This window comes from Gymnoscopelus braueri, assembly GCF_963280865.1.
Source record: "Gymnoscopelus braueri genome assembly, chromosome: 13".
NCBI classification, from domain to species: Eukaryota; Metazoa; Chordata; class Actinopteri; order Myctophiformes; family Myctophidae; genus Gymnoscopelus; species Gymnoscopelus braueri.
Genome location: NC_137615.1, coordinates 11,227,199 through 11,251,086, shown reverse-complemented (window position 1 = coordinate 11,251,086; position 23,888 = coordinate 11,227,199). Strand labels below are relative to the sequence as shown.

The 23,888-nt window shown below is 41.8% G+C and overlaps 1 protein-coding gene and 1 pseudogene across 2 annotated transcripts; one reads left to right on the top strand and one right to left on the bottom strand.

Moving 5' to 3' along the window:
• Window positions 1–1,959: 1,959 nt before the first annotated feature.
• LOC308099400 (protein lin-7 homolog B-like) lies at window positions 1,960–13,526 on the bottom strand (annotated as a pseudogene). The gene is made up of 7 exons (XR_013935144.1): window positions 13,403–13,526; window positions 10,129–10,182; window positions 6,807–6,925; window positions 4,234–4,305; window positions 3,859–4,068; window positions 2,631–2,794; window positions 1,960–2,144 (listed from the first exon to the last, which is right to left on the bottom strand). The product of XR_013935144.1 is annotated as a protein lin-7 homolog B-like (transcript).
• snrnp70 (small nuclear ribonucleoprotein 70 (U1)) lies at window positions 13,279–23,786 on the top strand. The gene is made up of 10 exons (XM_080448064.1): window positions 13,279–13,474; window positions 14,436–14,589; window positions 15,024–15,086; window positions 15,874–15,928; window positions 16,015–16,079; window positions 16,223–16,285; window positions 16,386–16,467; window positions 20,716–20,817; window positions 20,916–21,015; window positions 22,039–23,786. Exons 2-10 carry the CDS (start codon window positions 14,443–14,445, stop codon window positions 23,051–23,053), a joined length of 1,692 nt encoding a protein of 563 aa, XP_080304190.1. The 5' UTR covers window positions 13,279–13,474; window positions 14,436–14,442; the 3' UTR covers window positions 23,054–23,786.
• The last annotated feature ends 102 nt before the right edge of the window (window positions 23,787–23,888 follow it).

Here is a 23,888-nt window from a genome sequence, read left to right as displayed (position 1 = left end):
CTAAAAAGTTTGTGAACCACTGCCATTTAGAACACTGGTTTTCAACCTTTTTCATGCCAAGGACCCCTACATTTATATGCATTTGGCCGCAGACTCCATCTGAAAATGTTTTGTGCCAGGGACCCCCAGAAGCAAAGATTTGAGTTAAAAATGTTCGTTTTAAAAATGTATATATATTTCAAAGATATGCACACATTTTCAAGATTTTTCAAAAATAGCAGATCTACAAGCTCATAGCGCGGCACTCGGTGCCGCGCTATGAGCTTGTAGATCTGCTATTTTTGAATAGCCCAAGCTAAGTGGTTAAAAATGATTGTGACGCTATCAGTGGCGTACCCTGTAAAGCACTTTCGCTTTATTTTATTTTATGTATTTCACCCTGTAAAGCACTTTGAGCTGCATTTATGTCATGAAAGGTGCTATATAAATAAAGTTTATTATTATCATTATTATCCACCGTAGAGGCAGGAACTATCACTTGTACTCACCTGGCATAAAAGGGGCTCTGAGAGCAGCTTGAGCCATTCATTACTACAACATGAAGAGACCACCGCTGAAGAATTGATTGATTGATAATACTTGCATATTGTTTTTATTAACGTTTTGCAGTTTTGCAGTCAGTGTGTGCAGTGTTGTTGTTAACTTGTTTCCCCCAAGATTTTTCCCCGAGTACCCCCCCCCCTGAATCTCGCCTGCCCTAAATGTAATTCCTGGGAACGCCACTGTTCCATGAGCTGCTGCAGTGCTGCTGTTCAGCCACAGAGAAGAACGCCGCTCTGGTTTTAGGCTCCATGATTGGTCAAGTTCAAGGATTCTGCTATCGACTTTCATGGTCTTTTATAGGAATACGTGAAGCCTGGCTTTACCATTCTGGCTCGACACAGCCTGGCTTGACAAGGTCTAGCTCGACAAAGTCGCTCCTTTTCAGCCTGGCTTGGCGTTCATGGAACGGAATAAGCCAGGCTGTACGGACCAGACTTTGTCAAACCTGGATTTGACTTAAATCCAGGCTTATTTAATTCTCCTTTCGTGTAATAGGCCCCAGGAACCTTTGTTTTGTGTGATGGTCATATATGAGTTCTCTCTCTTGATTGGATGAAGTTGGTAACTCTGACCTGAACATTTATTTTCTGTTTACTAAAGAGCTGGAGAAATGTGGAAAAGCCTGCCTGTTACTGAACAATCACTCTACAGCAATGATTACTCACAATATAGAGCTATTTAACACTTACCAAAGATATCACATACACCCCTTGTAAATAAGCCGTTGCTCAACCAGTATGTTTTTCTTAGGAGCACTTTGCCCATTTTCAACCGTATCTTCATATAATTGGTCATTACTAATGGTCATTATAAGATGGCACAATTTCCATCTACTCTCTGTGTCCCATTGGTGGGCTGTGGACAGTTCAACCTGCCTAACGTTAGTATGCTTAAATAGAAGCCATTAAAAGAAGAAAAAAGTTTGATATCTTCGACCAAATATGCCAATTAGAAGTAACCTGAGAGAACAGTGGCATAGGGACAAACTCTGCCATAGCTGCTATGTGTTCACACTCTAATACCACCTGTCAAAGTCTAGCACTGCACGCTACACATGCGTTCAGTACACACTAGTAATCTCATATAAGAATACAAAATTAAACACTTTTACTTTAAAATGATATGCTAATTCAGCCATACACTACTATGGTACTGCCCTTATATGCTAGGATGCAGATTTCACACCGACGGGACGAAGATTAAGTCCGAGTTATATTTGCTTGCGCATGGGAGTCGTGCACCTAAAATATCCAATCTACAAGCTCACAATGCGACGCGTTGTGAGCTTGTAGATTGGATATTATTTTCAGTGCGCGACACCAGTGCGCAACCAATATAACTCTGGCATTAGGGTTACAAGGCTACACATTGATATAGATTTAGGCATTTCCCTGCTAAAAGGCTAAATAGGGGGAGTGGTATTCAATGGCTAATTTGTAACATCTTCACAAACATACAGATATAACAGGTCTTGTTTGGCTACTTTGGTTTCTTCCGTCTTGTCTATGGTTCTTGCCTCCTGTTGGAGAAGAGTACTAAGGTGGGCGGGTCAATGAGGTCAGTGAAGGGGTGGGATTGGCTAGCCTCGGGACTCCAGAGATCTGTGTTGGAAGAGAGAGAATAGTTGCACAGTGAATAGGTTTCTATACGATTATAGGTGATGCATAAACAGCTTTATAAATGTGTGAGTGTGTTTGTGTGTGCGTGAGCCTATTAATGCACATGAATTTCAGCAAGGTTATAATGGTTAGCTAAAACTGATGAAATAATGAAAACTAGAATTGAAAAAAAAACCAAAACATTTTAGTTAAAGGTCATGGTCATTATCATGGTCGGTATCATGTGATAGTGATAGTGAACATGATACTGACCATGATGCTGACCATAATACTGACATGATAGTGACCATGATACTGACATTATAGCAACATCTAAAATGACACACATGCTGTCCCGGATTGAAAGGTTAAAAGACATATAGGTTAAACAGGTCTAAATTACGGATTACATAGCAACTTGGTGACAGGTTAGTGGCATTTTGAATTGTAACTTGTCCAATAAAGGGTTTAAAGGAGGTGTTCACTCACGAGTAACTGGTGTGCTGCTGGCGTCTCCGGGCGCTCCTCATCTTCTCAAACCGGGCCTCAATCTCCTCCAGAACCTTGGTGGTGTACCTGACCACCAGCTTCACAGAGCCCTGGGCAGCCTTCAACAGCTCTACAGCCTTCTCATGGTGCTCCCCCTCCACACTCTGTATGCAGGGCCAGGGCGCGCACACACACACACACACACACACACACACACACACACACACACACACACACACACACACACACACACACACACACACACACACACACACACACACACACAAGCACCATGCACACTACTTCAAAATCGGTTCGTATTTTGAGTTAAATTAACATTTTTGTTTTATTCTATAAACCTCTGACAACATTTCTTCCAAATACAAATGTTGTGATTTATAGTGTTTATTTGCAGAAAATGGTCAAAAACAACAACAAAGACATTGAATAATGTAAAGAAAACAAGTTCATATAATGTTCTGATTTAGGAAATTATTTAGGGAGTTCAGAAATCAATATTTGGTGGAATAACACTGATTTCTTTAACTAAGGTACTACTAGAAAAGTTTTTACCATCCAGCTGGTCCTAATGCAAGAGGATATACTTTTCATCATTCATTAAGATTCAGGTGATCCACAAATGAGTACCTAATCAAGTAATAGGCGAACATTTGGCAATTATATTGCCAATCTATGGATCGGCTATTTTTGGCAAAGAGATTTGGTGTAGAGGGGGAAAGGGAGTGGGACAACGATAGGGGGGAACCCAACAATGCAGAGAGAATTCTTCGTCACAGAGCAGATAATCTCTCAAAACAGATTCTGCTAACAAGCAGATTATGTCAGCACCACTGCCTTAAACATGTAGTGTTGTTGTTAGTAGGAATAAACACAGAAGCACCTGGGAGGAAGTGGACTAAGAAAGGGGAGACGACAAACCGAGTTCCTTTTTCTATACAATAAGGAGGTGGTGCCCCCAGAGGCAAAAACAAAGAAAAAAAGTTCTCCTTTTTTTACCGAATGGGTTCCCAGATTGCAGCAAATAAAGATGATGGACAATATTTGGGAGCATATCACCACTTTCCCAACCTCCTCCCACAAACACACACAGTCTATCAATCTATCTATCTATCTAGACACACACACACACACACACACACACACACACACACACACACACACACACACACACACACACACACACACACACACACACACACACACTTACCACTCCATTGACAGAAAGCAGCTGGTCTCCTCTCTTCAGACCACCCTGTCTGTCCGCGACCCCTCCGGGGATGACCCTGGAGATGTAGATGGGGGAGTTCTGCTCTTTACCGCCCATGATGTTGAAACCCAGCCCCTCGTCCGTCTTGGGCAGCTCAACTACCCGCGGGTGGGCGTGGCCCTCACTGGCCGCAAAGGCTGCTACTGTGGCCTGACAGGGGGCCGAAGACCAGAGAAAGAAACAAATATAGAAAATATATAAATTTATATTTGTAGAAAAAAAGAAAGAGCACTTGAATAATAGACCTTCCACAAATTGCACAGCCACATAATTCTTTAACAAGCGTTCTATTTGATGACATGAGGGGCGCCTTACCTTGGCAGTTGCCTGGGCGCGTACCTCGGGTCCTCCTACAATGTCTAGAGTGTCGTAGAGCTGCTCGTACACCTGGTGAGCAACAGGTTAGGGATGAGAGCAATTATCTCTGACAATATGAAACTCAACACAAGGCCAGGTTGAAAACTTTGTTTTCAAAAAGGAGAACAGATTTAAAAAACAGTTGAGAAACCAACGTTGATGCAGCAGTTGTGTCAATACATTCCACGATAATTATGCACGTGGCAAAAGTGTGTTTTAAAAAATAAATAGGTTTAGTTCACACTTAACTCACAGCACAAGTCAAGTGGCAGGGCATGCTAACACTGACATGCAGCAAACAAGCCTGCGTTCACGCACGTTTAGGCCATAAGGATGAGTGGGTCAAAATTGCGTTTATCTTTAAAAAGGTGCATTCAAGTGTGCTTGAAGGACCAACTAATGTAGTACTGATTTCCCCTGTAAACATACCTCAATTGAATTTCGAGTTAGAACAAAGACGGTGGACATTTGTGACGATATTAAGGAATTCTGGGAGCATTCCAAAGGTTAGTGACAGAACATAATTAGTCTAGTAATAATAATACACAGTATGTGCCTGTTAAAATGCTTCTTTTAGTCAAGAGTAGGGTTGGATCATCTCTCCATTGTGTTGGTTTGGTGGTATTCAACTTAGGAAAAAAAATGATAATACATGAACTCAAATTAAATATGAAAACACCAATTTTTATACCCTCCACAGTGAGGGGCTTTGATGGACTCCAATCCCTATTCTGGACGAGAGGACAGACAGGTGATAGTGCTGCTACACACGAGTTATCAAGGTGATCTTAATAGTAGGAAACCTACCTACACATGGGCCAACTGGTTGTAACCACTGGAAACTGTTGATATATGGTTTACAATTACATAGCTGTTGCAGTATCTGTGTGATATACAACCACATGCAACAGGACTCACACACACTGTAGCTGGTCAGAATGTTTGAACTGCAAAAGACAGGGTGCCTTGTGGCATTTGGCTGTCTATTTTATGTGTCTGGCAAACATTTAGGTGTGCAAGAAACCTCGTCTTAACAGACCTGAAAAGCTGACCACATATGAAGAATAGAATGTCACACAGCTATCAAAATATTGAACACACCACACTTTCGAATTCTGCATACACAGTAGAGTGGAAAAAAGAAAAGAAAAAGGAATCCAACACCACAGAGGTCCAGTCATTCTAAAGTAATAGAAGTTAAGAAATATGAATCGATCTCAAGAATGTGTAAACGTAAACCGACTCCCACATGCATTGCAATTTGATGCACAAATCCATATTTCCACATTTAAAATGGCAATGACTGTTTTAGAAAGATTTTTCTTCTTAAACAAAACAAGGATTAAAATGCTACTGGAAACCAAACTTGCATCGCAACACATTGTGAGCTTGTAGATCGGCTATTCTCAAAAGAGTTTGATAGATTTTATACACTTGAAAACATGTGAAATGGGATATTCTGCATAATGAGTACTTTTACTTTTGGTTCTCCAAGTATATTTTGAAAAAGCTTTTGTACCAGACCTTTACTTTTTCTACATTGTGGTATTGATACTTTTACTTAAGTAAAACATTTGAGTACTTCTGCCATCACTGCTTATAAGCCCAATATCTCCACTGGACGAGAGGGGATTCACTCTTGATGATCATAGTACATGTTTCGTTTCCCACATGGGAGACCCGGTTTAAATCCCAGGTGTTTACAGTTGCAATTACCTTTCTCCATCATGAGAGGACATACAATTTAAGGATTATAGCTTAAGTGTAATGCATTGATGCTTTAAATGCCAGAGGAAAATGCTAACAAATGCACAGCTGATACAAGTCAGGGCTGAGAGTCACATTGCATTTACAAATTAAAACTAATGTCAAATGTGTCTCAAACCACCTCCTCAGGTGGATTAAAGGAGTAGTTCACCCAAAAATTGTCTTATTTTCTATCAATTACACACCCCATGAAGCCTTGAATTCATGGAGATTTTTTGTTGTCGTCGCATTCCTAAGACAATAATTTGATGACCGACGAAGTCTCTGGTAGGAGACTCAATTGAGTCACCTAATGACCGATACTGACTTTGGAATGCGACAAAAACAAAAGAATCTCCATTAATTCAAGGCTTTATGGGTGTGTAATTGATAGAAAATACTTTTTTTTTGGGTTGAACTACTAATTTGATGACCAGCGGACCGGTAGGCAGTGGTTCCGGTAGGAAACACAAAGGAGACTCTTTGTGTCTCTTACCGAAACCGCTGCCGGTCATCAAATTATTGGTTTAGGAATGAGACGAAAAACAAAAGAAATCCATGAATTGAATTGAGTCTCCATGGGGTGACTAATCGATAGAAAAAAAGGTCATTTTGGGGGTGAACTATCCCTTTAGGCAATATATGTGTCTCGGATGTATTTACAACTGCATTTTTATTTTGAAAGAAATAACCATGATTGTGGCAAATGTTTTAAAAGCTAGTTGTAAATGGGGTGCGAGCTTGAATTCACGTCATGCCATTAGTGGCACTGAGGGCCTGCCCACCTCTCTGATGGCAGCACAGAACTTGCTCTGCAGGACCCTCTGCAGGGCCTGGAGTTAAGGAGGTGGCAGCTCCCCGCTGCGCTGCAGCCTGTCCAGCAGTTCAATCACCCTGCACACATCTGAGACACACACACACACACACACACACACACACACACACACACACACACACACACACACACACACACACACACACACACACACACACACACACACACACACACACACACACACACACACACACACACACACACACACACACACACACATGTTAACACTCTATAGCAGTGGTTCTCAAAGTGGGGTCTGTCTGTGGATCCCCAGGGGTCCTTGAGGGGGTTCCAGGCAGGGGGTCCCCAGTTTGAAAGCATACAGGTCTGTAACTCTAAGAGGGTACAGATCGAGCCAATTATATTGGTTCCCTTTGAGATATGGGGGTCCTGGCCTAATGCATACTAGCCTTGGATCAAGACCATCATATATGTATTTCATCGAGTCCGACTTTTACTTTTGTAAATGCAAGTGTCAGAATCGATAAAAAAAAATACATCTATGATAGTCTTGATCCAAGGCTAAATGCATACCAAACTAGGGTTGCTTGACATTAAAAACTTTGAGAACCACTCTTCTATACAAATGAACATAGACACCAGTTTAAAACAAGTGTCTTTGAGAGATCACAAGTTAGTCTGTTTATATGTAGATAATCTCTTCCTTTTTATTTGACGATGGGTTCCCAGATTGATATGCAGATAAATGAAAGGTAAAGGTTAGGGTGAGCGCCTTGCCCTTGGCAATTATAAGGCAATTTGTGAAAGGAGACGATATACTGTGAAGCAAATGCCGAAATAAACTATAATGGGTGCAATAGAGCATATTCCTGGCATGGCTTAGATTGGTTTTGGTTGACACATAGGAATAGAAGACTAGCGTAAATGTCAGTGTGCTGAATGAATGACTGATTCCAAAGTGAGGACTTTAATTCTTAAAACCGACATGTCAATGTAACGGAATACACCATTTACAATTTAGGCATTTAGCAGAAGCTCTTAATCCAGAGCGATTTACAGTAAGCAGGTAAATATGAGGTAATACATCAAATGCATAGAAATAGAAATCTAGGATCATAGGTAAACCAAGAACCAATCAGTCTAAACTGTATATCAAAAACCAAAAAATCTGTACATTGAAACTATACACTATAGGATGCCAGGTCTACAAATGAACCGGTCTAGACTAGTCTACATGCACACTTCCCTCAGACAGTTGTTCCAAACAGCATTTAAATATAAAATTGAGTGTACATAGTACATTAGATCATTGGTTATCAAAGTGGGGGGACCTGGGGGGGGGGGGGGCAGGGGGTCCCCAGCAACATTAGTTAATATAACGTCACAATCATTTTAACCACTAACCATATTTTATACTCTGGCTATTTCAGAAAAATCCCTGGCACAATATTTTTGAGAAGGGGGTGTGGGGGTAATGTAAGCCAATTAAAATGTTTATACTATTGGAATCTTACACACCTGCTCCCAATAAATTACATCACCACAGCGCAAAAGTAGGTAAAATCAATCAATCTCTCTCTCTCGGAGCGACAACGAGAAACAGTGAATATAGGTTTTCATAGACATGGTCGCTTGTCTCCTCACAGAATCTGGCAACACCGAGCGCTGTTGTTGTCACACTTCTTCTCTGCTGCATGGCTACTCCAGTCGGCCAAAGAACTGAACATGTTCGATTGGCTCTGGGTCGGCCGAAAAGGTCCCGACGGACCTCTAACCGACGGGCCGACGATATCGAACGCTTCCCGACGCCAAGTCGGCCCAAAATCGGTGCGGTGGAGAGTCACTTTAAGAGGGACAGATCTCTCTCTCTCTCTCTCTCTCTCTCTCTCTCTTGCTGTCAAAAATAAAGCTGGCAAAGGTTTTGAAATGTTTAATTCCAACTCCTACTGTACATGTAAAGCCAAATGTCAGGCCGGTTTGCACTGACCTCAGGGATCTCCATATATGGGCATAATGTGACGTCAGGCTCATCAGAAAGTGTAGCATAACAGTGATGTATGACCTTAGGCATGTGCATATTTGGGCACAATCAGCCGCCTGTTTGCATTTTCATTGACAGAAAAAATACTTAAAAGCAACAGAGATTAGAACTATTGCTATTGGGATATGATAAGACTGACGTAGTGCTCCCATTGTGACGTAACTGTTGAATGTACAGTAGAATATATAGCCGATTATATTATTGATTTTCTCTATCAGTCGGTATTGCTGGACAAACCTTCCTTCAAATAATGTATATACAATACCCAGATTAACTCTTTGGCTCACAACCCTTTCAGGATATTGACAATGTTACTGTTGTCAATCAAAAAGTTAACTCTTATCATCCTGGTAATCTGTCTTCTGATTGGTGGAGGTCAGTCCACATCTATATGGAACAGAGGCGAGGAGGAGACAGCTGAGTTACGAATGCTCTTTGACCCAGACCTTGTTAAGGAACATGTTAGCTTGAATGACGATCATGGTATGAAGCCTTTCCCTGTTGTTGTGCCTCCCTGCTTGTTGGAGAACCTGGAGGAGGAGGAATGTATTCCTCCTGAAGATGAGGTGATTGTCACACTGGTGAATAACTACAGGTCAATCCAGGTCAATCCAATCCATATTTGGGCAAGACTGATGTCATCAATATGATGTCAGAGATCCTGATCTGAAAGATTCTGATTCTACTATATATATTGTATATATATGTTGACACCTTTGTTGATGTTTTTGTTTTTGGTAATTTAGTTTTTGTTCAACATACTTGTATTACAGTTCTATACACGGTTCATATATATTTGTATAAATGAAAGATTTTGGTTGATTATTGGAGGTTCTTGGCGGTCACAGAAGGGAACCTTTATCTGAACGTATGACTGTGTTAGATGATGAAGTTGACAGGGTGCTGGATCAACTTTCCAGGCAGCTGGATCAATTTTCCAGGCAGCTGGATCAACTTTCCAGGCAGCTGGATCAACTTTCCAGGCAGGATCTGGCCTGGCCTGGTAAGACTCAGGGTGAATCCAGTGGGAATTCTGTGAGAGATTTTATGTTAAAATCTCCAGATGATGTCCAACGAGGACCCCCATCAGCAGAGCCAAAACAAATTGGCACCTCTCCCTTTGGGACCCCACCCTTGCCCAGGTCCCCATTCCATCGTCAGACCCCACAGAGCGATTCAGATGCTGAGAAAAGGGAAGACAGAGTTCCGGTTTCTGAGGTGTCTTTGGGAGGGCATTTGGAATCGGTTCTTTCCTTCCTGTCACTGTTACCAAGGTGGTGAAATAAGATGGCACTGTAGTGGAACGTCGGACAGTCAGAGACGGCTATGGGAACAAGGAAACCACAGTTACACGTTCAGGAGGCCCTGCAAGCCAAGAGCCACCACATGATCAAAGTGGTCCTCTTATTCCAGAGGGTTAAAACACTAGTCCTGAGATGTGGGATGATTAGTTTTTCTCCAAGTACTTAAAGGGTTTGTGGTTTGCATAAATATACTGTTTCATGTTTTACGATAGCAGTACCCTTTCCATTAAGCCGCCTAGAGTAGATGCTGTCAATCCTGTTGACTAGTGATTCTTCTTGCTTCCAAGATGCTGGTTGAACTGTTATTTCCTTTTTTACATTATTATTTTCCGCTGTGGCAAAATCAAAGTCAAAAACATAAAACCTATGTAGAACAGCATGGGAAATCCCCCAGCCTACTGGCAGCATGCCCAAACAAAATTGTTTGGGCATGCTGCCAGTAGGCTGGGGAAGTAACTCCCTCCACATTTCCCACATTATACATTATAGAACTTGTATTTTACAGTGGAAGTCAATGACTAAGTGGGCTGACACTTTGCCCAAATATGGAGATGACTATGACATCATAATACTCACATAATAGATAACTGACATCAGACTGGCCACCATGCCATTATTTGATAGCCTGGTAAACCCTCCCTCCGGAAATCTCATTTCTATTTGATTCCAGGAGTGGAATCAAATAGAAATGAGATTTCCGGAGGGAGGGTTTACCAGGCTAATTATTTGATAGCCTGGTAAACCCTCCCTCCGGAAATCTCATTTCTATAGAAATGAGATTTCCGGAGGGAGGGTTTACCAGGCTACCTGTCCCTGTCCGAGACTAGCAGGGCCGAGTCATCTGCGAACAGGAACAGTTTGCAGTCGCAGGCAGGTAGAGCGTTGCCATGGCAACGGATTTAGTTGGGACACAAGTAGCAGTGGTGGAAAAGGTAGTCCAATTATTTAACCTAATCAATACTGCAATGCAGAAATATACTCTGTTACAAGTAAAAGTCCGGTAATCAAAGTTTACTTGAGTAAAAGTACAAAAGTATTGGCTATGCAGAATGTCCCGTCTAAAATGTGTAAAAGTATTTGGTTGACATGCATTTGATTGGATTGGTGAGACAACAAAAGTACATTATAATTTTTTTTATGTATAAATTAATAGATTTGACAGATTTTATTTAAATGTCATACACCTTTTTTGGTATCCAGTATATGCATCTAAATTAAATACATAATATGCATCATATATCCATATAAAAATACAGTATATTCACATATAAGGGGGTCCTCAGAGTTACTACAGGGGGTCCGCCAAATGTGTGATATGATATGATGTTTTTTTTTTTACCTTAACCACTTGAACCCTAGCATCCCTTTTCTGAGGAGAACTTTAGCCACAAATAGCAGATCTACAAGCTCTCAACGCCTTGCGCTGCTTGTAGATCGGCTATTTTTGGCAAAGAGGTGTTTGGTGTAGAGGGAAAAAAAGAGCAGACCAAGTAAACAAAAAAAGTTGAATCTGAAACACAATTTTATACAATATAGAGGGGGTCCCTGCTTCATCTCTCTCTCAGCTAGGGGGTCCTTGGCCTGAAAAGGTTGAAGACCCCTGGTGTAGAGGGAAAATAATGTAGCCTACAGACTTGGACCCCCATTTGATATCTACTGATATCGACCTTCAGAGCCACGACCACATATCTCTTGAGCAGTAGCACCACCATGTGTTCATTTTAAGAACGACAATCTGACGAAGCCGTTTGCTTCGACAAATCTACAGATAAAACACAGTAGGGCAGGCTACTGGCTGTATCATTTTATGTCACAATTATATCAAACGGTCTTAATTAAATACACTAAGAGGTGGAACATGCAGTTTGCTAAGATAAAATAATAATTAAGAATTAATTTTGTTCATGATTAGGTTATTTGATAAATAAATCATTATACTTTTTCATGTCCAGTCAACTCTGTTACTTTTGTCAACTATTACTATGATACCCTGCTGTCAACTAAGTTACCATTAGGTTTTGTTTTACAATATATATTTAATTGTTCCTAAACTCTAAGTAAATAACTTAGAAACTAAGTAGCAGTGAAATATGTAGCTCAGTATAATTTAATCTGGAAGATTACCATGAATTTCAGGAGTTTTGGAAGAAAACATAGACCGTTAACTGCATTCTGTGAAATTAGGGGGTTTAATGCAAAAAAGGCACATTTTCTTTATTAATTGGGGATTATAATTGAAAATGTAGCTAAGTGGACAGATATTCTTCCAAGAACAATGATTTGTTTAAATATCTGACATTTATCCAAAGTTAAAACTTTACAGTTTTTGACCAAATAATGAGTTAACATCTCGTTTTTTTTTTAAAATAAATATCTGAAATCAGTTATGCCTGAGCTTGGCAGCCAATTACTGAAAACATAATCTCTCAGGAATACTCTGTAAGGGCACGGCCACACCGCACTTTTATTTTATCTCTGGGTCCAAATCTGCCAATGCTTTGTCAATGCAAATGCGTGGAATCTTGGAAAAAATCCGCAAGACCATGAATCCACGCATTTGCATTGACAAAGCATTGGCAGATTCCGCCCCAGAGGTAAAATAAAAGTGCGGTGTGGCCGTGCCTTAAGGGAAAATTATAATATATTGGAAAAACATATTTTTTTCCCCAGAAATTTTAAAACTAAAAAAGTCCCGCAATCATATCAATTATATATTCTAGTGAAATACTTTTGTATTTTGGAATTTTGGCATTGCACTCTATAATGTGTTATTATGTAAATTATGATTTGTGTGCGTGGGAACTCATTTTAAACAAGCTTAGTGCTTTATGAGACTTCCAGTTTTAGACCTTGTATTGTGAATTGTACTTCCATGTACTGTTTCTCATGTCTTACTAAATAAAGTACATCAATCAATCAATCAATCAAACAAACAATCATGGATCCATATAGGCTAAAAACATGAACCTGGAGCAAACAGAGGAGCAAACCCCCAACTTGTTTTATAACCCGTTTCCATGGTTTCCATTTACACAAGCAAAGATTCCTTTCCGGCATGACAGAAAACGACTCCGAATTTGCGTCCGTCCGTGGTGGCAATCGCTTTACGGCAGTCCCGCCATTTTAATTATAAGGAGACGGGCGACTATAATAAGCACACTTGTTTCTACGGCGTTGTGTCTGCTGCTTGTCCCAGTTCCTATTTTGTCTTGTTATTTTTTATTTAGTCGTAACGTGTACCTGTGCCATACGGAGGGATCATTACATTCTGCCTGTTTGAGGCTGCAGAGCCGCTCAACACACTGATCTGAGGTAAGAAAGTCGCCAGGGGCAGCACGAGGCCTAGCGTTAGCACTGTTAGCATGGTTAGCTTGGTGACGGACACAATGTACCTTTAATGTTGGGACGGAACTCTACCGGTTTACCATTATAGGATACATTATTTGATACAATGATGTGTGCGAGTTAACGCTGCAGACAGTGTAAACCGGTTATATTCTTCAACGGAAATACCCCTTTGTCTGCTTTTGTTGACTTATTGACGCTAGCCAGCTGCTACTAGCTAGTGGTAGCTATGAGTAGTAGTAGTAGAAGAGTAGTAGTAACACGGTGCGTGTAGCTAAACCGTAACACGGGCGTTTGTTGTGACGGAACTGTTAATGTGTTGTGGTGAATTGTGTCGATAGCTTTAAGACAAAGAAATAAGCAGTGGTGGGAAAAGTACTCGAATGTTTTACTTAAGTAAAAGTATCAATACTGTAATGTAGAAGTACTCTTGATAAAATAAAAGTCCTGAATTCAAAATTTACTTGAGTAATAGTATAAAAGTATTTGCATCAAAATATACTTAAAGTACTAAAATGTTTGAAAATAGCAGATCTACAAGCTCACAACGCCATGCGAGGTGTTGTGAGCTTATAGATCGGCTGTTTTCAAATAGCCTATGAGTGGTTAATGTATGTTTTATAATCTAATAATGTATATCCTCAAAGTGACTAGTAACTAAAGTTTTCAAATAACTGTAGTGGAGTAAAAGTACATTTGCCTCCGAGATGTAGTGGAGTAGAAGTAAAAGTATTTGAAATACTCCAGTAAAGTAAAAAAAATATCTGAATTGTACTTAAGTACAGTACTTGAGTAAATGTACTTAGTTACTTAACATCATTGCAAGCAAGCACACAATGGCTTGTAAGTCTGTTCAGCAAGCTACACTCTTCATGTGATGGTATATAGGCCTATCAATTAATCCGTTTCCTGTTTTTTCCCCCCCCAGGTGAAACATGACTCAGTTTTTACCCCCCAACCTCTTGGCCCTGTTCGCCCCCAGGGACCCGATCCCCTTCCTCACACAGCTAGAGAAGCTCCCCCATGAGAAGCATCACGCCCAGCCTTACTGCGGCATCGCCCCTTTCATCAGGCACTTTGAGGTATGTGCTTTCAACTCCTGAGAGTATAAATAGTGAGAATAAAACCTCACCGCTCAACTGCCAGTAGACTTGGTTGAGGTGCTGGAGTCAAAATGAAGTCAGATGAACAATTAAAGGGAGCCTCCCTCTGCACACTTGAAACTGTGCAAAATACGATTTTTTTAAATCTAAATGATGGCATGCTCATAGACCTTCATAGTCATAGACCTTCTTCAGGTAGATGCCTGATCTAATCTGATTTTGCACAGTTTTGAGTGTGCGGAGACTCCCTTCAATTGTTAATCTCCTGAGAGTATACAAATGGAATGAGAGTCCATAATGTATTGGTTTTGGTTCCCATTTATTTTCCTGTACATAAACATAATGTTTGCATTCTGCAGAGATGATGGAAAACTGTATACAGTATGTGACTAATCATTTCCATTTATATTTAGGATCCCAGAGACGCCCCGCCACCAACAAGGGCTGAGACACGAGATGAGAGGTTGGAGAGAAAGGTAAGATGAATGGAGATTATAAAACCAGGAAAGCATCTGTCATTTTAGATTTAACGTTGGCTATTCAAAAAGGGCTTGTACATCGGCTATTTTGGGCCTTTTCTGAATAATTTAGAATTACGAAAAGGTTTGAGAACTACTGATTTAGAAGGTATTTGTAGAAACGGCCTTGGGCCTTCATGGGTTATTACAATATGTAAAGTTATCTGGCCAACAACTCCGGTTTTACCGGCTAGCTGAAGATTCGAGCGGTCTCATTTATCACATGCTCATAGGTGTATGTGCAGTGAATTGTGGATGTAGCAGACTCTACTAGACTGTGCTAGAAGTAATGTCCAACAACATGTATAATACAACGCAACACAAGATGTATTGAGTTGTAATACAAGTAAGGTACAGTAATAAGAAACCAGTGTGCGAAGACAACGTCTGTATTACAGACACTGTAATACAATAACTGTGGTTGATGACCATAATATGGATATCTTCCATTTACAATTGCAACAGATACATAATGTATTTTTTATTCATTTTTACACTGAAAGAGTGATATGTTTACATCACACAAAGGTAAATTATACTGGTTAGAATATACAGAGGAAAAACTTGGTTAGAATATACAGAGGAAAAACTAAGTTGTGTACAATTTAGAATAGCACCTTCCCTGTGTTTTGAGGTAGGATGTGGATATAATATATGTTGCATCCAAAAAAGAAACTACATAATATAAAATGTATAAACCATAGCTACCATGTTGTATTAATCGGATGCAAATCTTGTGTTACAGAGGAGAGAGAAGATCGAGAGGAGACAGACGGTGGTGGAGACAGAACTCAAGCTTTGTAAGTTTACATCTGATGAAATGTGTAAACGAGTATTATTATTATTCCAGGTGACAGGTTATTACATTATCATGCTCTCTTTTCAGGGGATCCCCATAATGACCCTAATGCACAAGGGGATGCCTTCAAGACATTGTTTGTTGCACGAGTGGTAAGTATTCTCACTATAAATGGGCTTTGAATTGCAAACGTGTAAGAGACCTGCATCCGAGGGCAGTGTGCGGAACACGTAAATATGTCTTCCAGTGAGCCGGCCGTATTTGATGTCTAATCATTCTATTATCATCGCTCCAGAACTATGATACCACCGAGTCCAAGCTTCGCCGTGAATTTGAGGTTTATGGCCCCATCAAACGGGTACGTGTTTTGACTCCATCTGACATCTTTGCCTCTCGCCTTACCAGTCTGTTGAGGACGTGAAGTGTAATGTGTCTGATTACCATTTTCTTTCTTCCAGATCTACATAGTGTACAACAAGAGGACCGGGAAGCCGCGAGGCTATGCGTTCATTGAATACGAACACGAGAGGGACATGCACTGTGAGTATCACCAGAGATGAGCTATTGAAGCTTGTGAGTCATGGGAGAGGCTAGTTGTTAGGAGTCTCAATTCATAAAGATTATTGGGAATAAATCATTTATTGACCCAGCAGTGTTCTTATGTGATCAAGCCTCTTACTGAGGACTGATTACCTGTTTTATTGGAGCAAGGTTATAGTGGGGTGGGGGTTCCAAGGCTGAATGCCCTTTTCCATACTCCCATCAGTTTTCTTTAATAGTGGAGTAATGGCATTCTCAAGTAGCTCCTTTCCTATGCCCCTGGGAACTAACTAATTATAATTTATTGGAAAGGTGTGCGAGTAAGTGAAGGCAAACGGATTCATCCATTCGTGCATGGCTAAAGTGTGTGACATGAGTTGGAGGATTGTGTGACGTGTCTGTCTGTCTGTGTCTGGTGCGCATGTTGGTCGACTAATACTAGTGTTGCTGTGAAGGGGTTCTTTCAGTGTCTGCCCCACCGGGGTTGATGGGGAGGTGGGGGGATGGAGGTAGAAATGTCTTGACTTTTCTTCTGTAAATCTGAACATATTTGCCCGTCATAGGGCATATTTTTTAATTGTTAGGCGTTGTAGCTCTCTGGAAGAGCATGTCTCCTGGTCGGACTGCAATGGTAAGCACAAGGTCACGGATTAGTCACCAAGAATTGCTTTTTGTTACAAGGAATGTGTAAGGCTAGTTTTGGGGAAAGCCCCTCAACTATGTGCTGATGATATTGATGTTCAGCCTCTCTTTCTCAAGGCTCTTATGAGTGGTCTTCAACCCTGGTCATGGGGAGCTTGGTTCTACTTCACACTTGGTACGACTATTTAGTCTTCGAAGCCAGAGGTAGTGTTGTAGTGGCCTTGATCCACTCTTGTACCAGGTGTAGACAATTCATAGTAGATAGGCTCTTCAGGACCAGAGTTGACCTACCCCTGGTTTATTGTCACAGTGAGGGACTGATATGGAGGGGGTATGTGGGGGGCTCCTGCAGTGTATTAACTGTGTGTTGTTCTCATTGCCACTGCAGCCGCCAATCTGTGATGGCTATTGGCCAGAACTGGCTTGCAGATGATGATGATGGTTATGATACATCTACACCCTACTACCACAGCTCAGTATATGGTTGGTATAATGGGTTTGTATGATGGGTAAGATTTCTTTCCACCCTCCATCTCCAAATTAGGGAAGAGGAGCTACGTTCAATGGTAAAAGCTCTTTTCCTTTGAAGCAAGGCCAAGGAGCCTTAGCTGATGGAACGTTGAACTTGAGCTTTGACCATTGAACGCACCCCAGGCCATTAGTGTAACGATGGGTGCCCAATGAATCTGCCCTTTGTGTTAAAGCCACCTCTTATTAATGAGGACTGTAGTCTAGCTACAGTGTTACAGATCTTATTTCTTCCATTGCTTTTTGCAATGCACATTGTCAGTGAGTGTACCTCATGCGGTAAGGGAGAAGATTGGAAAACCAAGTCCACACTAGCTTATCTTAAGAGGCCAACAGCTTGGACCAAATCGCGTCCTTGAAAAAGAGAGCTTGCTCTTAGTGGGCTTCCCTGAATGAATAAATAAAGGGAAAAGAAACCTGTTTAGCTAAGAAGTAATCAGGATGTGAGCAGGGACTGAAGAGAGTAATAGTGGGGGGATGGGTTAATTTCTCCAGGTAGTCGTCTCCCATAGGACAACATAACGTAGACCGATCTGGTATCTCAAGTGGGATTAGGATATCAACAAATCAGATTGACTTGTACTTAATGCGTATTGAGCTGGCTTTAATAGAATAGGCTGACGAGGGTACAATTTGATAAAGTTAAAATATAGGCTTCTCATACACTGTCACGTCCACTATCTAACTGAAAGATTTTAGTCAGGGTAATTAGATTACAGATTATTGTAGATAGAATAGTGAGATAAAGTTATGCATAAAGTGAATCACACACATAATCGTATGACAGTGTAGATATTGGAAATCCCCCAGAGTTTTAGAAATAGATCCACGATCACATTTATTTCAGCATGTGAATACTTAAGAATGAGCTCCCTTTTTGAAATACGGTGTTTTTTTGTGTGTTTTATTTATTTTACGTTCAAGAAAGTTCAGGTAAGCAAGCACATAGTATGTTCTGGCCTTATCTGTGAGGGGGTTTTGGTAAGACAACTCCTCAAGAGATTAGTTTCCTTTTAGATTAGATATATTTCTCAGATGGGCAGATTGTGTAGGACTATGGACAATTTGGTAAGGCCCTATTATTGAAAAGAGTAGTCATATTTAGTATGTCCAGGACATGGAGGGGTTGTGGTAAGGCCCCTGGTACTATCCTTTGGTGCGGTGTTTGATAGTATGCACATAGTGCCGTTGCTGTGCTTTTGAGGGGGTTCCGGTAAGGCCCTCTGGGTGTACAATGAGGGATTTTGGTAAGGCCCTCAAATTGGGTGAAGGGCTTTGGTAAGGCCCTGTGTGTAATGGGTTTTGGGGTAAATATGGCCTCACCGTGGACATAAAAGATGCGCACACTAGGCCTTGCCAAGGGACTCGTCACCACAGCAGACCAGTGTAGCAGCCAGGATGGGTCATCTGGATCTCACCCAATTCTACAGTCGTAAAAGATGGATCATGTGTGATAATGGCGTGTGCATAACTTTGGGACAATGTAAGCAACTAAACCATGATGTCCCAATTGTGGGACATCCCCTTGTTGACTGGCAAATGGAAGCGACCGACTTGTTGATAGTTTGATCCGCGTAAGTGCAGGACGGGTAATATTTTCTTGCATTTGTTGATGGTTGTCCAACAGCTCACAAGGCCAAGCCATTAAGACTACTACTATGACACCACACACCATAAACCTATATAGTGTACAGCTTCCTTAACTAACAAAACATGCTGTGATATAAATTGCACTTGAACATCAACACCAGTATTTCGGTGACTTGCAGGATATCTTGAGGCTGTATATCATTTATTTTTATTTTGTGTGTGTGTGGGGGGGGGCATTTAGATGGGCAGATCATTGTGAGATTAACACCTTGTGACCGCCAGTGAGTACGTCCCAGGTTATCTGGCTCGTGATTCTGGTAAGAAGTTTTAGTTTTTGTCCCAGTGAAATACTAATGCTATGGTACACACCCTTAATATTTGTAATTTATTACTGCCCAAACTCATTAATCTGAAGACTTTGTCGCTGCAAAATGCAAAAGTCCATTTTGGACCAAAAGTCCAAATTGTCCAGAAATACAATTTGTGTTGTAGGATCATGTTATGGGCACTGTATTCAGTTTTATTGCAAAGAGACATCCAGTTGGCTTACACGGCCTGTGAGCAAATTGGATTGTCTAGTTATTCCGTAACTTTTGGTTGCATACTGTTAGATGACAGCAATGCTTTAGCTAACCACAACGTGTTAACCTCAATCTTTTAAGTGGACTAGAATGTTAACATCGGCCTCAAAACTACTGTACTTTGTAAATGTAATTATTGCAAAATACCTTTTCAGGATTAAAGAGAATTGAAGTCAAAATTGTGTAGTTTCAACTTGTACTTGGTGTGCATTTGATGTCAATCATATGGATACTAGACACATTTAGTTTACCAAGTAAACCCTGTGGTGGGGTCATAGTTAAATAAGTTAAAGTTAAATGATTGTCTTGGATCTCTCATGTCAACTTGAGGCCAACCGTACCGCTCTCCACAGGAAGCTGAACCATACCATGGCCGGTTTCTTCATCTCCATAAGTCTTCAGACAACCGGTGAACGAATAAGTACAAAGCTCGATGGATGTGACAATCACATTACATGTGATCACATGTGTTGACCTACATTTGGGATGCTATTAAAATTACTCATGTTTATACAGGGGGAAGTACTTGGTTTTAAAAAATAAAGATGGGATTTATTTCCATGTACATTTGCAGTTTGTCGTGCAGAGATCGGTAAGTCGAGTAAAAGCCAAGTACTATCCACTATTACTGTAGATCTATGCAGAGCTACAAAAAGCAGAACTCACGGTTAAGGTTGGGTAATCAGGTAAAGCTGTTATGTGTCGGACACTCCTGAGGTGTGGTGGAAGGAGTTCAGCTCCAATCCCCTTCAGCTTTAACCCAGAGAGCAGCCCTCTCGGCTTCACCTGCTCCTGGTCAGTATAACCATGAACTCTTTGTTTCCTTAACCACAATGATGCGACCATGCTCCCCACTGACGTGCCCTTTGTCTTCCCTGCCCTTGCACCCCCCCACCCCTCCCTCCAGCCGCCTATAAGCATGCTGACGGGAAGAAGATTGACGGCAGGCGAGTGTTGGTGGACGTGGAGCGAGGACGTACGGTTAAAGGTTGGCACCCCCGCAGGCTAGGTGAGTTACATAAGTTTGCATGAGTATTGTAATATATGTCAGTTGTAGAACTTCAGAGTTGGATATCCCATTCATGTTGATCATCTTCATTCAACTAGGTGGTGGACTTGGTGGCACCAGGAGAGGTGGAGCTGACGTTAACATCAAACATTCTGGTAGAGATGATGCATCACGCTATGATGATCGTGCCATAGGAGGGTGAGTAATGTCCTCCGAACAGATTGTTTTGTGCTGTTATTTCTATGTTACGATAGCAGTAGGTGGGGATGTAACTATATTGTCGTTTTTGTGATAACAATATTTTCTCGATAGTATTTTGGACCTGTGGCCATATCTGCACTAGGTAATCAGGCCGAAAATTGGAACACCAGCGGAGTAATGAGAATGAAACGACCTGGCTAGCAGAGGATGGACCTCATGTTCACAGCAATATATGTAGATGCATATGTGCAGATTGTTTGCGAGTTTACATTCCAACATTGTTGCCCCTTGTAAATGCAGGTTCCACACAGAGACTAATATCTAAGCAGTGATATTAGTCTGGCCATGTCAGGCTACCTTAGCAGATGTTTTGTAACTAAGTAAAACTGCATATGTTTGCTATGAACACAGCCTAGCGACATGCTGACTTACAGTAAGCGTGTTGTGTCGTTTCCTGTTTGAGCTACTCAGCCGACTTAAATTTTACTCTAATGTTGTGGCTTAAATGCACGCTATCACTGCTAATTTGTTTATCTCATTTGTAGTGACTCCATTACTTATCACTGGTTATTTTGCTAAACAACTAACTATTGTTGGCTATAGGGCTGCTACTGGGCTGATAACAAATGCTACCAGCTCTGTACCAAAAGACAAGCCAAAGTGACGGAGCCTCAACAAGCAATTGCAGATCTATAAGCCCACAATGCATTGCAACACAAGGTCAAAAAAGAGGGGACCAAGTTTAGACCCCTTGTGGACCCCAGTCAATTTAAGTGAAGGGTGGACACCATGAGCTACATTACAGTCACAGCTCATGCTATGACTGATGAGAATAATAAATGAATAGTTGTGTCCTACAGATTTCTGTCATTTATTTTAAAATATATTATTAATATTGTATCGTGGACGTGAAATTATCCTATCAAGTTTTTGGTATCAGTACATCCCTACAAGTGAGATAATTTTGCTTGCAACCAGAATACTGTACTGTATTCAATAGTGTTCTTTATCCCCTCCCAGGGACCGTGAGGGTCGTCCAGACCGTGGAGAGCGTCCAGACCGTGGAGAGCGTCCAGACCGCGCTGAGCGTCCAGACCGCCCAGAGCGTCCCGACCGCGCAGAGCGTCCCGAACGTGCAGAGCGTGGCGACCGTGGAGACCGTGGAGAACGAAGGGAGCGGAGCCGTGATCGGGACAAGGACCGCCCTGAGCGACGCAGGTCCCGCTCTCGCGACCGTCGTCGCCGTGACACCACTTCACGGGATAGGGAGAGGGGTGCTGCTGGCATGCCCATGGGCACGCCCGATGAGGAGAGCAGTGGGGGCGGCGGTGGCGGCGGTGGTGGTGGCGGCGGTAGACGCAGGGACAGGGACAGGGGGGACAGGGAGCGGGGGGCTGGGGGGCCTGATGAAAGCCACAGCAGGGAGAGGAGTCGTGACCGAGACAGGAAACGGCGCAGCCGTAGCCGCGATCGCAAGAGAGACAGGGGAGATAGGGGCAAGGGCATGGACGGTGAGGAGGGCGGCATGGGTGCAGCAGATGGCATGATGGGGGAAGGTGGCGACAAGATGCCAGAGGAGCATGAAGGTGAGGAGGGCGCTGAGGGAGCTGAGGGGGCGGAGGGGGCGGAGGGGGTGGAGGGGGGCGTGGAGGAACGCAGCAGGGAGAGGGACAGGGAGCGCGACAGAGACCGCGACCGCAGACGTAGCCACAGGGATAAGGACCGTGACCGAGACAGAGAAGGGGGTAGGCGTAGGGGGGACAGGGATAGAGGAGACAGGGAGCACAAGCGAGACCGCGGGGACAGGGAGAGAGGAAGTGGAGACCGCAGAGATGACAGGCACGGCTCCATGCGGGACGAGATGGGCCCCCAAGATGACTTGGGCAACGGCGGCGAGGGAGACGCACCCCGACCACCAATCGAAGAGCTCAGCCAGGATGGAATGGCGATGGACCAGGAGTCCATGCAGTCTGGTGAAGGATACGGATCCAATGAAAATGGCTATAAGAATGAGGCGCAGGGAGAAGAGTACTGAGATTACTTGTTCGTTCTTTTTTTTCTATTCAACAGACTCACTTGTACACAAGTTGCTAGCTTGAACCTGCAGCAGCACCCCACCCATCCCCGTTTGACAATGATACTGTATAATTGACTGTTCTGTTTCCTCTGGCTGCCACAGAACAGGTTATGCTTAAGGAACTTAATTAATTAATGGGCTTTCTCAACATCTGTACCACAGCTCAGCATCATTCCTTCACTCTTTCAGACTAATTGAAAGGCATAAATGTTAAATTACTCCCCTTAGTATTTTTCTTTTTTACACAACACTTGCTTATCCAACAGGACAGTGATGGTTTACCAGTTACCACTTTGCCCAACTAATCCGTGCCACCAAATGTTAATAATGTATTTTAGAATTTAAAGCTGGGTTGCTTTAATTGTATTTTCATATTTTTGGGAGGGACTTTTTTTTGAAAAAAAGCAATTGAGGCATCTTCAGATTGTAGAAGTCGATGTTGTGAAACAGTAGCTAGCTATGTTTGATCGTATTGTTTGATTTTTGAGCTTTTTATTTGCCTCTAAATCTCAGCCCAGAGAGGACCCATTGGAATCTCATATGAGTTGGACCCAATTACTGATTGAAGACAAATTGAACAAACACAATACCGCATGACCAGAGTGGACTAATTGCAAATTTTCCACTGTAAAAGGAATTATGTTATGTTAAGCATCTTTACTCTTGGAATAAAAATGATTTCTTTTTTTTATTTAAGCATGGTGGTTTTCAATTATTTTGTATATACGTTTTCTTTTCTTAATACAGTAGCCTGTGTTTTATTTAGGACGTGACTTTGATCAAGTAAATGTCA

Bases quoted from the DNA above. Each gene is read 5' to 3' on its own strand.
- snrnp70 (XM_080448064.1), top strand. From the start codon at position 14,443: ATGACTCAGTTTTTACCCCCCAACCTCTTGGCCCTGTTCGCCCCCAGG. The intron at 15,929-16,014 runs GTAAGTTTACAT...CTCTCTTTTCAG, and splicing joins GGAGACAGAACTCAAGCTTT to GGGATCCCCATAATGACCCT. The intron at 16,080-16,222 runs GTAAGTATTCTC...TCATCGCTCCAG, and splicing joins CATTGTTTGTTGCACGAGTG to AACTATGATACCACCGAGTC.